Raw genomic sequence first — 15354 nt, 5'->3', positions numbered from 1 at the left:
CATTTGAGTCTACAGACCCTATCTAGACCTTACTGTCTCCCATCAAAGCTTACTTTGTTCTGCCCCAAGTGCCTCACCGGTTTTTCAAAGTAATAGCTAGGTCATCTGATCAAGTATGGGTACTTTTACATGTGCTTTCTGGAGATAGCATCTTTCTGTTAAGAAAGGGATGACTCTGCAGGTGGAAACTGCAGGCACCACTGGATTACGATCAGAATGGCAACTGTCCATTCTCCTTTCCTCTGCTACCCTGACGTAACCATACCTCACTGTTCAGGCAGACCAAAGAAACTGGTTCTCTGGAAGAACAATGGACACTGGCCTATGTGTGAAACCTACTCAAATAACACTTCCATAGACCACCCTAGTTCCAAAAGACCCAAAGCTACTACTGTCTACTCTGCCTCCCCGTTTCCTCGGAGGCTTCAGGATATCCGGCCTGACGGCATCTCCCCTCACCTGCTTTCGGGGCCCGTTTTGCGCTGGGCAGTCGCGCCCAAGGAGCTCGCGCATCCAGCACGAGCTCATTTCTCAGGGGCGTTTCCAGAAGGCCCGGCCTGGCCGCGCTGCACCAAGCAGAGTGGGTCTTACCCTATCAATGGCCCCCACGGCTGGGCGTGGCGCGCCAGCCGAGAGGCAATGCCTCTCTGGAAGCTTTGTTCCCACTTTAGCGTTTGAGAGCTCGCACCCGGCCGGGGAGGTCCCCTTAGCCCGGTCAGCTCTTTCGGGGAAGACGCAGATACTCCACACGCGCGATCCCGGGCTAAGAGGAGCCTCGGGCGCGCCCCGCTCAGAGGCTCCGTGGGTGGGGAGAGCCCCTCGACCTCCGCTCGCTTGAGCGCTCTAGGCACAGCCCCGCCGACCGCAGCAGTTGCGGACGGGCTGCGCGGAAGGCCCGCGCTCACCATCTGCGGCTCCCACACGGGCTGGGAGCAGCCGCGAGCGAGCCCATCAGGCCGTCCGCCACAACCCCAGTGCAGCTTCTCCCGCTCCTGGGACCGGCGCCGGAGGCCGAAGGCCAATCACAGTGCACCTAGGTCTTGCGATAGGACGGCAGTGACTGCCGATTGGCCACCGCCAGGGGTTTGCCACCTCCCTTCCCTTCCCTTTTGCCCCCACTCCAGTTCCAAAGCTGCAGGCCAATAAGACGGCGCTTTATAGATGCCCTCCCTTCGCTTTCTTCTTCTCCCCACCTTGGCGAGAGAGGAAACGTTCTGACTGGCCAGGCTGTCCTCGGAAGCCCCCTTCCCTTCGCCAATCATCAAGGGAGGTACACTCCCCCCGGAGTTTTCCAGCCAATTACGAAGGGGCCGAGAAGCCCAGCCTTGCAGCTTCACCAGCGACTCCGGGTTTCACTATCCTTAACTCTTCACGCTTTATCGTGAGGGCCGAGGACTCTGATTGGCCACTGTTGCCACTGTCGAATTTCTCCCCTAGCCAGACACAGAACAAGGCGAATCACCTTCTTCCCGTTCGGCTAACTTCGGCATTTTCCGCTCCTTGGGCGTGGTTTTCAAGCAACACTTTTTCATTGGTTCCTCAGGCCCATCGGCTTTTTCCGGGAGAAGCCGCAAACAAACGACGCCCATGATTGGCTCCGCTCAGGCTTCGGTTCCCCAACGAAGCCGGCGGGCGCGGGGTTCGGCCGGCTATTCCCAGACGCCTATTACGCGGGCGGCGGGGCGCTGGGCGGTGTAAGGCTGGGTGGGGGAGGAAGGAGGCGGAGGACGAGTAGGAGGGGGGAGGGGGAGTGGGGAAGCGCTAGGCGGCTGCGCAGACGACGTTCCTCACACAGAGCAGCCCCCGACCCGGGCGAATGCGGGCTAGTGCTGCTGCTGCTGCTGCTGCCGCCGGGCCGAGTGACAAAGGAAGGAAGGAAGCGAGGAGGAGCCGGCCCCGCAGCCGCTGACAGGGCTCCGGGCTGGGGGCAAAGCGCGGACACTTCCTGAGCGGGCACCGAGCTGAGGCGAGGGGCGGGAGGGCGGCCGCGCTGGTGCCCTGGACGGGGGAGGGGGCCCCAAGGGACGGAAGCTGTTGCCGGGTTCCCATGTCCCCGGCGTATGGGGAGCAGTCGAGGAGCCGCTGCCTGGGGTCTGAAGGGAGCTGCCTCCGCCACCGCCGCCGCCATGGCCGCTGGATCCAGCCGCCGCCTGCAGCTGCTCCTGGCGCAATGAGGAGAGGATCGGCCGCCACCGCCCGCCTCTGACTGACTCGCGACTCCGCCGTCCTCCAGTTCGCCGGGCCCCCGCCGTCAGCCCGCCGGATCCCGCCGCTGCCGGAGCCGCAGCGTTTCCCGTCGCATCTCCGAGCCACCCCCTCCCTCTCCCTCCCTCCTTCCCATCCCCCCTTCTCTTCAAGCCTGAGACTCGTGATCCTTCCGCCGCTTCCCTTCATTGACTCGGAAAAAAATCCCCGAGGAAAATATAATATTCAAAGTACTTATTTTCAATCAAGTATTTGCCTCCGTTTCACGTGATATTTTTTTAGGATTCCACCTTTTCCCCCCCTCCCCTCCCAGGAAAGGGAGGGGAAAGAATTGTATTTTTTCCCCAGTCTCAGATCATCTGTATGTTAAATGTCCGTACTGATCTGTCTTGAAGGAGGAATACATCGCTCGTTTTTTAAAATACCTGTACAAAAGGACTGAAAAGCCAAGAGGACGAAGCTTTTTCTCTTTCTTGTGAGAGAACTTAATGCTGCATTTATCATTAACCTAACATCCCAACATAAAACAAAAGGAAGAAAAGGAGGAAGGAAGGAAAAGGTGATTCGGAAAGAGGGTAATCATGTCAGGGCGGCCCAGAACCACCTCCTTTGCGGAGAGCTGCAAGCCAGTGCAGCAGCCTTCAGCTTTTGGCAGCATGAAAGTTAGCAGTGAGTATTGATTTTATTTTACATCCCTCTTCCACATCACCCTTAAAATAAGAAATCTCGAAATACCAAGATCTGAAAATTTAGACCTCCTGATAAAACAATCAGAGGTAATGGAAAAGGGCAAAACCTGTCTTCAGTCAAGGATGAGGCAGCTCTCTCTTTTCCCGTATTCCTTCCCCCGGTCTTATTAACCTTGAATTGAGAGAATATGATGTTTATTTGGATTATTCTATTTGAAACTATTTCTTTTTTTATAACTTTCTTGCTGTTGGTAGTCAGCTTTATCAAATGCTTACGTTAAAATAGTGATGAAAGTGTTTACTTGTTCATCCTTTTAAGAGAAGGACAAGATTTGATTCACTATGATTTATATTTGATTTATACATCACTGTATATTTGCAGAGTATATACCTTTTGGAGTAAGGGAGGTTATTTTAGCTCAGGGCTCAGGAGTTATCATAGTTTTGTGTACTTAATACAGACATTAAATGTCCCACCCTCCTAACATTTCTTTTTTGCCTGCGTGAGTACAAAGTGCTAGCATTTGTTCTTAATCGGGGGATGAACTTGCTCAGTTACCAGCATTCACGTTTGGAGGCGATCGTTGACTCCTCACTTTAGAAGGGGCCTGTGGGAGCTGATAAATATCCCGCAGCAGTAGCATCTCTAAATGCATTGTCTTCAATTGGATAAGTGGTTTAATGTGTTATCTCTTAACCTTCCTGTTTTGACATTACCAGTCTGCCACCATGTAATTTATGTTTAATCAAAAGGTAACTTGGAAGTAGGTCCAAGCTTTGATTGAGGTTTGTATTGTCATAGTGCCAAATACTAAGTTAAATGTTAATTGTCAATGACTCATTGTCATTTAAGTACAATTTTGGGGTGCCATTGCATTCTCTTTAAATGTTCTAGACTACAGGGGGTTCCTTTTTAGGACTGTTTAAAATGCTCTTGCATTAGTTTTCGTCACATTTTGTTATAAGAATAGGGATTTAATCCTTTCCATCCTAGCTTTTTGCGGAAGGCTGTGGTCCTGGAAATGATAGGGATATTTGGGCTGTGTTCAGGGTTGTCGCTAGACTATTCTCCTCCCGGATTTGTGCCAAACTGTCTATGTTCTTGAAGTACTTGGTATACTAAGTATTCAGTGTTCCAGTGTATCTCTTTTTGTGGCGATGTTCATGTGGTATTTAATGACAACTTATTTAAACATACTTCTAGAATTTGACAAAAGTATCTATATTGTTTCCTTATTCTCCTTATCTTTAAATTGAACTAAAGATTTCAATTCATATTGGCCTTTGGAACTTGCCTGAAGCAGGGTAGTCCAAGGTAATTGCTGAATGGGAGATTATTTTTGAAAGTTAATTATTATTATTATTTTTCCCGCGGTGACTAGCTAGTGGAGAATGCAGGGTATGTGAAGAGGCAAGCTGATTATGCATCTTTCAGGGAAGGGTCATGCTTTCTAAGCACTTCATGGGGTCATTTGAAAGGAATATTTAAAAATTCTGGAATAATTTTCAGCTATGATGAAGCAAATCTTATAATAGCTACTTAAGAGCCTCTTGTGGTACTGGAGTGTTTGTATGTTTTCCATCTTGATAATATAGTGTAAAAAACACTCAATTAATTTTAGATAATTTATTAGACTTATTTCAGAGATATATAATAATAGATTATAATGCTGAATTTAGGGACTTTTCATTTTGTTTACAGGATTTTCTTTGAAAGTGATCCTTAATTCTTGATAGGATGTTGACTGAGGATGGAGTAACACTTGTAAAGTATGTAGGTTAAAATGTTTAATTTTCTGTTACCGTATAGGTCAACCTAACATTTAAAAAGTTGGAGTTTAATGCTAATTATGTGTTTTGACAACCTAACTTTAGGATATTTAAAAGAAAGCAGAGTTGTTAAGCATTTGTTGGGCTACTAGTGTTCTAAGGGACCCCTGTTCAAAACAGAGATACATAAGAAATTATAGTTCTTGGCCTCAAGCTTATCATTTAATTGTAGAGGCCAGTTATGGAGAAAAAATATGAAAACAGTAGCATGATGATTGCAAAACTATAAAATACAAGTTTAATCCTTTGTTCAGAGGGACAAAGAATAAAGAGGTGAGACTGTGTTGAAGAGGGAAGACTTCCTGTAGAGAGAGTTTGTTTTAAGACAGGTTTGTTAAAGGAAGCTGTAGCTTGAACTGATCAAGGAGCATGAAGGATTCTAGGTAGAAGGAATGTACCAAGGCACAGAGATAGTGAGTTTTATATGAGAGGCAGCAAGCAAGTTGGTAAATCTGAATTAAAGGGGCCTAAAGAGGAAAATAATAAAAGATGGAATTTGAGACATCGAGGAAAGTTAGCTGATAGAAGGCAGAGGGGGGCCTGTAAAAGTTTGGTTGAAATTCAAGAGATTTACTGTATTACTGGATTTACTGTAGTTTGCTAAACAAGATATTTGAAGGTGATTTTGGCAGCTGCGTTGATCTATTAGAGTAGGGAGACAACTTTTTTAGGGGGATAGTAGGGTATGTTGTGAATCGTGAGGGAATAAAGTAAAATGTGAAAATGGGATGAAAGGAACAGATTTGAGAGACAATGAATGCAGAACTGACAGGACTTTGGATTGGACTGAAGGCGAATATTTGTGAAGGAGTCAGAAGTTAAAAATAAATTCTGATGTTATTGGTCTGTAAGACTTAACTGCTGAGTTATATTGTTAATTGTAATGGGAAAATTGAGAAAGTGCTGAGATGAGAGTGTAGATGAGTTCACTTTCCAAAAACTTAATATACAATAGGTTCCTATGAAATTCAACAGACAGCAGTTAGTTACTGGCGATGATATTTAACTTCCAGTCTATTAATTGCACACTTTCTAATTTTTCTACAAATAAAGATGTCAGATTTATATTTGGGAGCAGTAAACTGAGGGTTTTTATTTAAATGCTTTTTGTAGAAGTCCTAAAAAATAAAATAATTCTTAGTGTAGATTCAAAATCCTTAAACTTGAAACCTAGTTATAATAGCTCCATGGTAATTTATTTGAAAACAATGAAAATAGTTTTTGGACTGTGACATTAACATTTTAGATATTTTATATAGCCTTTAATTTAAGCTATGGCACATCCTTAAATCTTGTTTTTCATAAATAATTATTATTTTTAGGTAAATCTTGCATTTAAAATAATAGTAATAATACTAAGAGCCTTAAGGTTCCAACAGAAATTAAAAGTTGATTTTGTAAGAAGTATTTTTTTGCCTTTTTTGTTGAGGTAAGGCATTTAGCCCAAGTTTAAATCAGTATATTTGAAATACTTCTTTTTAACTTGCTATGATGAAACCAATATTTCTTTTTTGTTCACATCCAGATTTACATGTTATTAAGTAAATGTTAATGTCTATACAATTTTTTCTTTAGAATCACATGATATTTTACTCAATATAGAGAATGTAAGAGTCTATCCATGGCAATTTTGGTTAAAATGTTAGTAATAAGTCCTTTAGGTGTACTTTTGGAAAAAATGTAGCTAATTGACTAGGTTCAATGCTTAAACATAAGATTTGGGAAGAGAAAAATAAGTTGGTGAGTGTTGCTTAAGTTGTTTCCTCATCTAAAACTTTTTAAGATCAACATTTTTATTAGTGAAGAGAAGATAATTAATAGTAGTTGCATATTACTTTACAGTATTAAGTCGTATGGTGATTAAAACCGAAGGATAGGTAGAAACTTAGAGTCCCTCTGTTTCCCAAGAAAATGTAATCTCTTTGTTGACATCTAAAAATTAGGTTATTAGAATTTAGCCAATTTCTTGATTATCCTGTGCCAGTGTGGAAAAGAGCTCATGTGTGAGACTGAAAACCAGAACTTTATTTTCATTTTTTTCCCAACCAGACTTACCTAGAATTGTGAGAACACTTAAGATATTCCCCAAAGAATTGCATACTGGCTTGTTGCATGCACCTGTAGAATGTTAATTGTGAAATGACAATAAGGCCCAGGCACTAGGAACAACTTAATGGGAACCCAGAGTTTCACAAATCAATTTATGGCTGATTGGGAACCACACTTAGAAAATGAGGTGACATCTTCTCATTTCACTGGCATAGTTCAGCTGAAAATCACTACTTGCACCCTGTGCTGTCTGTCCTTCATATTGGACTTGCAGGTGTGATACTGTTTTGGAGAAACAGCAAGGCTGTGAAAACCAGAGTTTTTGTAAGTGCCAGCAGCAGATTCTGAGATGGAGAGAGCTGTGTTTTTCTGTGTGCTTTATGCGTAGAGAAGGCTGTGAAACATGCCTGTGTTGACCTTGGTACCACAGTTCCATACTTTAAAATAAGACTCATGAGGTTGTGAGACTGGTGCCTCTTGTGATGGTCCACTTTACAGTGGAGAATGGAGGGGCAGAGCATGCGGGCGTGACAGGTGTGTGTGCTAGTACTAACAGGACCAGTCTGATTCCCTGGATATGTTTGTACTAAGAACCCAATCACCATGAGTAAATTAATTTGTTGGAATGTTTAGCATCATTTTGTAGGTGATTGTTTTGGAGGGTGGTGATGGTGGAGGAGGAAGGAGAATTTTCTGTGATTTGAAGAATAAAAGCATTTTTACAATTCATAGGTTTTAGAGTTTGCAGTCTTTGCTGCTATCTTGGGATATACAAATCTTCCTTGGTTATACAAATTGTCTTTGAAATTTGTTGAATATGATGTTGAAAAATATATTTATATAACAACCTGTGCGATAGAACAGCGAGGAAAAACTGATAGTAAAGAACAATTTGTTTTCCTGAAAGTTTCCTGCCATTAAGTTAATAAAATAAAGGAAAATTATTCCATTCTATTTATTATTAAGTAAATTTTTATCCTAGTTTTAAAAAATGAGTTGATACTCAGCACATAATACACATTCAGTAAATTATTCCAATATATACTTGTGTCTGTGACGCACTTGGTCTGCTACAAGATATAAAGACACAACTTTGTAGATTTGGGTTCTTAGTTTACAAAATCTCCCTTCTTTTGCTTATGTTTTGGGGAGAAAGGTCTACTTTAAAAGGGTATGCAAGTCACGATTTTGTAAATGGGTGAATCCTTTATTTTTGTATTGAATAGTTTTCTTAGCATTTTTTATTTGATCACATTGAGGTGATGATGTACTTTTCTTGAAACTAATTTTGCCAAACCAACTTCTCCTCTTGTTTCTAGGGTACCATGGCCAACGATGGCACAAAGCTGAACCCTTAACATGTTCCCTTATTAACATGGTCTAGAATTAATTTTTTTTCATTATTTTAATTTATCAATATACAATATAGTTCATTTTCATGTCCCTTTACCAATTCCTCCTGTTCTTCCCTCCCTCTCCCTCCTTCCTCTCCCCCCCATCAACTTCGTCTCTGTTCACTTGTCTTAACAAGATCAAGGAATTGTTGTGATTGTTGTGTCTTCTTAGAGTTGTTAACTTTTGATTATCCTTTCAAATCAATTTAGTAATAAAAAGTAAACATTTCTGAGGAAGGAGGAACTATTTTTCTAGAAACTTGTGTTTTAGATGGTTATATAATTTAAGTAATTTACAGGTTTAGGATTGAATAGGCATGCCCTAAAGCTGAAAAGATGGTAGGTAGGTAGGCAAAAATATTGTAAACATTTGTACCCCATTTTTCCATTACCATTAATATAGTATTATGGCGCAATCCTGTAATCTATTAAATAGGTTGCTTTAATTGAAAGTGACTATGAAAAATAATTACATGTGATGTGCCTACTGACTGTTTATCATGTATGAAGCACTCTACCAAATTCTTTATGTGCAGTATCTAATTTTAATCATTACAACAACTGTGTAATGTAAACTCTTACCCTTACTTTATAGATGATTTAAATGAGATTTGGAGAGATGAAACAACTTGTCCAAGATTTGGCTTATTGGAACCTTACCTTTTTGGAATTGGTTGGTAGTTGACAATCAGCAAATAAACTAAAAAGACTCCTGAGCAGCTGATATCCTGATAAATGGAGCATATACTTTGCTCATAGGTTGGTTTTCAGGCTTTTATTAACAGTTCTTTATTATTATTTAACACAGTTTTAATTCAGTTGTCTGGTTTTTTTAAAACCACAAATTAGAAGGGCATGGATGTATACTGAAGTTAGCATTACACCTACTAAAAAGAATAGATAAAAAATTCAGGGAAACAAGCATATTGGGATTAGTTAGTGTAGCTCAGACAGCTCCAGGTGAAATCCCTCTGATAACTGTTCAAAATATTCACCTAGAGAAGGTTAAATTATACTAACTTAACTGTCTTTTAAAGGTACAGGAGTTGGGAAAGTCTCTTCTGGAGAGCTGGGGTTCTGCAATAATGTCTTACTACAACCAACTACATGTTGGTTACTGAAGTGATGAGGAAACGAACTGGGTCATCTCTGTGTGATTGACCAACCTCTAGTTGTATTTCAGTGATGTGGATAAAGGTACTAAAGTTTTTAGTATGCAAGCCCAGGGTATTGATTCCAGCTTTTCCTTCAATTGGCCATCTACATTTATTACTCAGAGTTTTATCTGATTTAAGGTTCGTTGTATTCCTTTTTTTTCTCCTTGGTATATGAGGAATTGCTATTTGGATTTTGATCTGCCCATACCAACTGTTTGGGGAATGCTTAGAAGGCACTGCATGAGTCATTTTAAGCTTTCTTATGAATTATGAATAGCTGTTTACAGAGTAACTTTACCAAGTGCACTTATGGCCTATGTAATGGGAATTGAAAAAGTGGGTATCTTAATTGTGCTGAAGAAAAAGAATGATCATGGCAAAGTACTTTTTTTTCTTTTGGAGGTCAGAGAAATTCTTAAGGGCTTAATTGGCTAATATACCTAAAAAGGTTGGGTGTTTTGGGTTTATTTCTAAGGAATCTTTTCTTCTTTTAATGTGACACCCTCCTTTTCCCCTTATTCCATAAAATCAGTTAATTCTTTTTAATTGATTAATCACTTTCTTCATGATGTGTGCTAGAGTTACTGAGTCAAACTCTACTGCTAGACTTTTGAGGTTGTTGTGGCAGCACCTGAAGAGTTGCAGGTGCTGGAGTCATACCTGTCATCAGACAGACAGTGTTGCAGGTACATTTGCTGTTGTATTGGAATTTCAGAGCTTTCATACTCTGCACATTAAACTCTGGAGGAAAAGAGAATTACTCATTTAAAAGGTATTCAGTGAAGTCTTCCTTTTCTCCTGCTCTGCAACTACCAGTGCCCTTTCCTGGAGATAGCCAGCATTACAATTTCTTATGTATCCTCCTATAGATATTCTGAATCTTTACAGATTAATGATTTCTATGATGGACTTGCATTTTGAGTATATGTACCTAATTTAACATTGGTAGGATGAAAACAAAATTTAAATCAGTTACTCTAGGAAATTGCTATTTTTCTACCCAGTAAATTATTAAACCTTTATTTCTCTGAATGTGAGTTAGGTGGAGAGTAAGAGCAAAGATGAGTGAGCACCACTCTTGGCAGTTAGGGGTGAAATGCTAATAGTCTTAACCAATGAATACTTAGCACATTTAAAATATTTCCCACTGTGTGTGTATTTAAGAAATTATCTATAGTGCCAAGTAGATATTATTCACGTTCTTGCTGGAAATAGATGTTCATTTCATAGTAAAGAAAAAGACAATTATTTTTTTAACTTTCCATTTTTGTAACATCTTATGTGAGAAAACCTGTTCTCTTGAGAGATCAGAAGCGCAGAGTGCGTCAATGTCAGTGAAGCCTGTGCCTTTTACCTCTTTAAGAGCGCATGGTTTCATTCTGCTCCTAAACCAAGTACTCCTTAGCCTTTTTAAAAGAAATTTATTATTTTTTAAAAGTAATATAGTCATGATTTAAGGAAATCAAGTAGTACATAAGGCTTATTTATGATGGAAGCTAATCTGCTGCTCAGTCCTACTTCTTAGAAGCAATCTTGACTATGATAGGTGTTTCCTCTAGAAGTTTTTGTCCTATTTTTATTTATTTGTTAAAACTTAATTTTAGAAATTTTTTGACTTCCCATTATGGCAGATATCATTTATTGTCATGCCTATCTCCCATTTACTTTCATGCTAATAGAATTATAACCACTATTTTTAATTAAACTATTTTTATTTAAATTATTCAAATTATTCTCAGTATCTAGACACTGAACAATATTCTTAGCAGAAGCAAGTAGTATGCAATGGTTGCATTTTCTTTTAAAAAAAGACTTATTGAGATATAATTCACATACCATAAAATTCACCCATTTAAAGTGTACAGTTTAGTGGTTTTTAGTGTATTCACAGAGTTGTGCAACTATCACCACAGTCTAATTTTAGGATACTTTTATCACTTCAAAAAGAAACCTTGTACCCAGTAGGAGTCATTTCCCTTACTTTTAGCTCCAGGCAACCAGTAATCTACTCTCTGTTTCTATAGATTTACCTATTCTGGACATTTCATATAAGTGGATTTATTCAATATGTGGTTTTATACATATTTATACATATTTATATGACTAGCTTATACTTAGCATAAATATCTTCAAGGTTCTTAAAGGTCGTAGCATGTATTAGTACTTCATTCCTTCTCATTGCTGAGTAATATTTCTTTGTATGGAAATGCCACAATTTCTTTATCCTCTCAGTTGATGGACATATGGGTTATTTCTGCTTTTGATTAGTGTGAATAATTGCTGCTGTGAATACTTGTGAACACATTTTTGTGTGTACATACGTTTTTAGATCTTTTGGGTATATACCTAGGAGTGAAATTGCTGTGTCATGTGCTAACTTTATGTTTAATATTTTAAGGAACTATGAAACTGTTTCCAAAGTGACAATCACATTTCCTTTGCTTTTAATTTTTTCAGACTTTGTTACCATTTTCTTTTTCTTATACTGTTTATGGTGATTATAATCTCAATTTTTTCCCTCAAGTATACCATTTATCAGACATTCTCTGGATTCCTACCTGCCGCCCCCTGCCCTCTTTCTTTTCCTGGAGTGTCCTTTTTCATAGAGCCCACGTCCTGTTGCTGGGATCTGACCTGGTTGTTCTCTAGATTTTTTTCGTTGATCTTCAGAGTTGACTCTCCTGCTTCCTGGATCCCATGTCTTTGTATCACTAAGTAGTTCTTATCTAATATAAGATTATGACATCAGCCATTTGGGCCTAAAGTACTAACCGTTTAGTAAATGTATAAGGGTACTTCAAAAAGTTTGTGAAAAAATAGAGTTGAAAGATAATACAAATCTTTCAGTGAATTTTGGAAGTACTGTCATATCTGGAAAAGTTGTTATTTCATTGTTTTTTTCATATTTGCTCCAAAAGGGCAGTTAAGAAGCTGACATACTTTTTTGGCAGGTGTCTTCACCTTTTCATTATCAAGATACCGAGAAATAGATGCTTGGAGGTTACTTTGTATCATTACGATCAAGTGATTACCACGCCAGCATGAAGCAGTAACATGAAGCAAGTACAGAAATCTGAAAAATATTAGTATTAAGCAATTGTTTAGACCAGAGCTATTCTGTAGAAATATTAAGTGAGCCACAAGTGAGTCATATATGTAATTTAAAATTTTCTATGCCACATTAAAAAAAGTAAAAATACCAGGTGAAATTAATTTTAGTAATATATTTTATTTAATCCAGTGTATCCAAAATTATTATTTCAACATGTAATCAATATAAAAATGATTAATGAGATATTTTACATTCTTCTTTTTGGGTACTATATCTTTATAATCTAGTGAGTATTTTACACTAACAGAACATAATAATTTGGAGTAGCCACATTTCATTTGCTCAGTAGCTACAGGTTGCTATTATTTTTGTCTGTCTAATCATATAGTTCGGTTATTATTTTCAAGTAACAGAAAAGGTGTGTGGTCACTTCATTGATTTATGTCATTGCTTTTTTATATCATATTTATATCAAATTTTATATCATATTTAAGGAGGTTGAGAGACTTTTATGTTCTTCAGAAAGGTCCAAATGTTCTTTGTCATATGTTCTCTCCTCTTGATGTTTCAAAGACCGAACCGGCTTTCAGAGTCTCAAATGCCACCTCAACCACTTAGTCATCCATCCCTTACCTCAAGGCATGAAATCTACTTGCGTATAACTCTTATTATACTCTTTATGATCCTTCTTATATTCTTCTTTGTATTCTGGTTAACTTGTTTCTCCCTGGGAGATTGTAAGTTCCAACAGCTTTCTATATTGGGTCACTTAATACATGTTCGAGTTAAAGGTTGTTTGTCATGGTGAGATGGTATACTAGTGATATGGTAAAGAGTTTCCAGGTCACCATACTATCACTGATATTTGTAGGAACATTTAAGTTTTGATATAAGAAATTAATTTATAAAGTTAAGCCTGGATTTTTGTTTAAATGTAAGGAAACAATACTAGGCAAAGGAAAGAGACACAGATTCAGACGCCTCTCTTATACTATGTGCTTAGCATTGAGTGGCTCTGATTTCTGGATGAATAGCTGAATGAATGAATAGGTGGCACTGGTTGGTAAGCACAGTACCTTTGAAATATTGAGCCTGTGTAGATACTATAATACCTCTAAGACTTTCAAGATTTTATTTGGAATGGGTGAGGATAGAAGAGAGATTTAGAACAGTGAAACTGGCAAATCAGTTTTTGTTTTCACCAAGTATCTTGTTCTGCAAAAGAGTAGAGATGAAGAAAACAGACAGTATTTAAATATGAACAGTCCTGTTCATCATGAATATACTTAGGCGTGTAAATGTAGTATTGAGGAGGAGTTACGAAAACTCTAATTTTTACAGGACCTCTTTTTGAGTCTTTAAGATAATATTTATTTGTTTAATATACTAGTGTTTATCAATTCTACAGCTTTCCCAGAGAGAGTGAGAAATATTAATAAACAATATGGGTTCTGTTGCTAAATAATGCGACTTCTTAAATATCTATAAAATATGGATGTATGTATTTGGTTTTGAGAAATTGGTTTCTACTGATAGGCATGGTACTCTGTCTGTGACTAATTGTGTACATTGTTAGATGTTGACTGGTTTGGCTAGGGTATAATTTTTAGACATGGAAGAGATTTGTTTATTTTTTCCGTAAGTAGCAAATACTTGTTATGCCCTTCTTGAACCAAGAGGAGTTATTAAAGGACAAGGTATAGGGCCGGCCCGGTGGCGCACTGGATAGTGCGCTGCTTGGGAAGCACGGCGGCGCTCCCGCCCGAGGGTTCGGATCCCACATACAGACCGGTTCCCGCTCACTGGCTGAGCGAGGCGCGGGAGCAACGCCGAGGGTTGCGATCCCGTTGCCGGTCCCCGGTCCAGTGCGGGGGCAACACTGAGGGTTGCGATCCGTTGCCGGACACGGAAAAAGACAAAAGACAAAAAAAAAAAAAAAGACAAGGTATAGTTCTATTTAAATTCAGTTGAATATCAGGGATAACTTTTATTGAGAGACTTTTGAGGCCTTTAAAAAATATGTATATAAAATTTCCTGTCAGATTCTAGAAGATTAAAGTATGGCTGTGCACTTTGAAAGGATAAAGGAAATATTCTAGTATTATATATCTTTACGTTGGAGGGTGGGAACTTGGTAAGAAACAAAGGCTTGTCATGGCTTCTAAAATAGGAACAGGTGGTCCAATTCCTGGGATCCTTAGAAAGGAAGGATCCCCAAAGGCAGGTGATTGACTCCACTGCCCTATATTTGGTGTCAATATAAATTATACAGCTTGTTGCTTTTAGTATTAATTTAGGAGTAAGATATTGTTTTAAAATGCAGTTTTACATTATGTCCAAAAAAAAAAAAAAAAAACATTTTTTTGTTGTTGTTTCTCACATATACCCAAGAAAGCTTGTGTATCCTTTAAGGTTTAGGGAAGAGTCAAGAAATGCTGTTTTGGACCATAGGAGTGTGTGTGGGAGAAAAAGCTAAATAAAAAAAAGTTTACGGTTATTATGGGTACTGAGCTTCCCTGGATGCTTTTGATGGTGGCCTAGATCTTAGAACTAGAGTAGTTCAGATTCAGCTACCCTTTGAGTGTTTACTGTGTGCCAACCACTGTCATTTTATTGAACTTTCATAATGCTTTGAGAAAATATTATCCCCCCTTAATGGATGAAGAAGCTGAAGTAAAAAAATTTTTTTTTTCCTTTTTGTCTTTTTTCGTGACCGGCAATGGATCGCAACCCTCAGTGTCACGCCCGTACCGGATCGGGACCGGCAGCGGGATCGCAACCCTCGGCGTTGCGTCCACACCTCGCTCAGCCAGTGAGCGGCCGGTCTGTATGTGGGATCCGAACCCTCGGGAGCGCCGCCGTGCTCCCAAGCGGCGCACTGTAGCGGTGCGCCACCGGGCTGGCCCTAAAAATGTTTTAATTGATTTATTTATTCAGGATCTTATAGCTGGTAGGGAAGAGGTAGAGGATGTTGAACG

At 39.4% G+C, this 15354-nt stretch overlaps 1 protein-coding gene across 2 annotated transcripts in view; it reads left to right on the top strand.

Moving 5' to 3' along the window:
- Positions 1 to 1339: 1339 nt before the first annotated feature.
- Positions 1340 to 15354, top strand: part of GSK3B (glycogen synthase kinase 3 beta) — a 223657-nt gene continuing 209642 nt past the window's right edge. The window contains exon 1 of one of the 2 annotated variants that reach the window (XM_008578782.1): positions 1340 to 2874. In XM_008578782.1, the coding sequence (XP_008577004.1) occupies positions 2787 to 2874 (88 nt within the window). In that variant the 5' untranslated portion in view covers positions 1340 to 2786. The remainder of the gene's footprint in view (positions 2875 to 15354) is intronic. The other variant, XM_008578780.1, reaches the window with a different exon arrangement.

The sequence above is a fragment of the Galeopterus variegatus genome, unplaced genomic scaffold (genome assembly GCF_000696425.1).
Source record: "Galeopterus variegatus unplaced genomic scaffold, G_variegatus-3.0.2 Scaffold1756, whole genome shotgun sequence".
In the NCBI taxonomy this organism is placed as follows: Eukaryota; Metazoa; Chordata; class Mammalia; order Dermoptera; family Cynocephalidae; genus Galeopterus; species Galeopterus variegatus.
The sequence above is the reverse complement of the archived record's forward strand: the minus strand, read 5'-3'. Positions and strand labels throughout refer to the sequence as shown.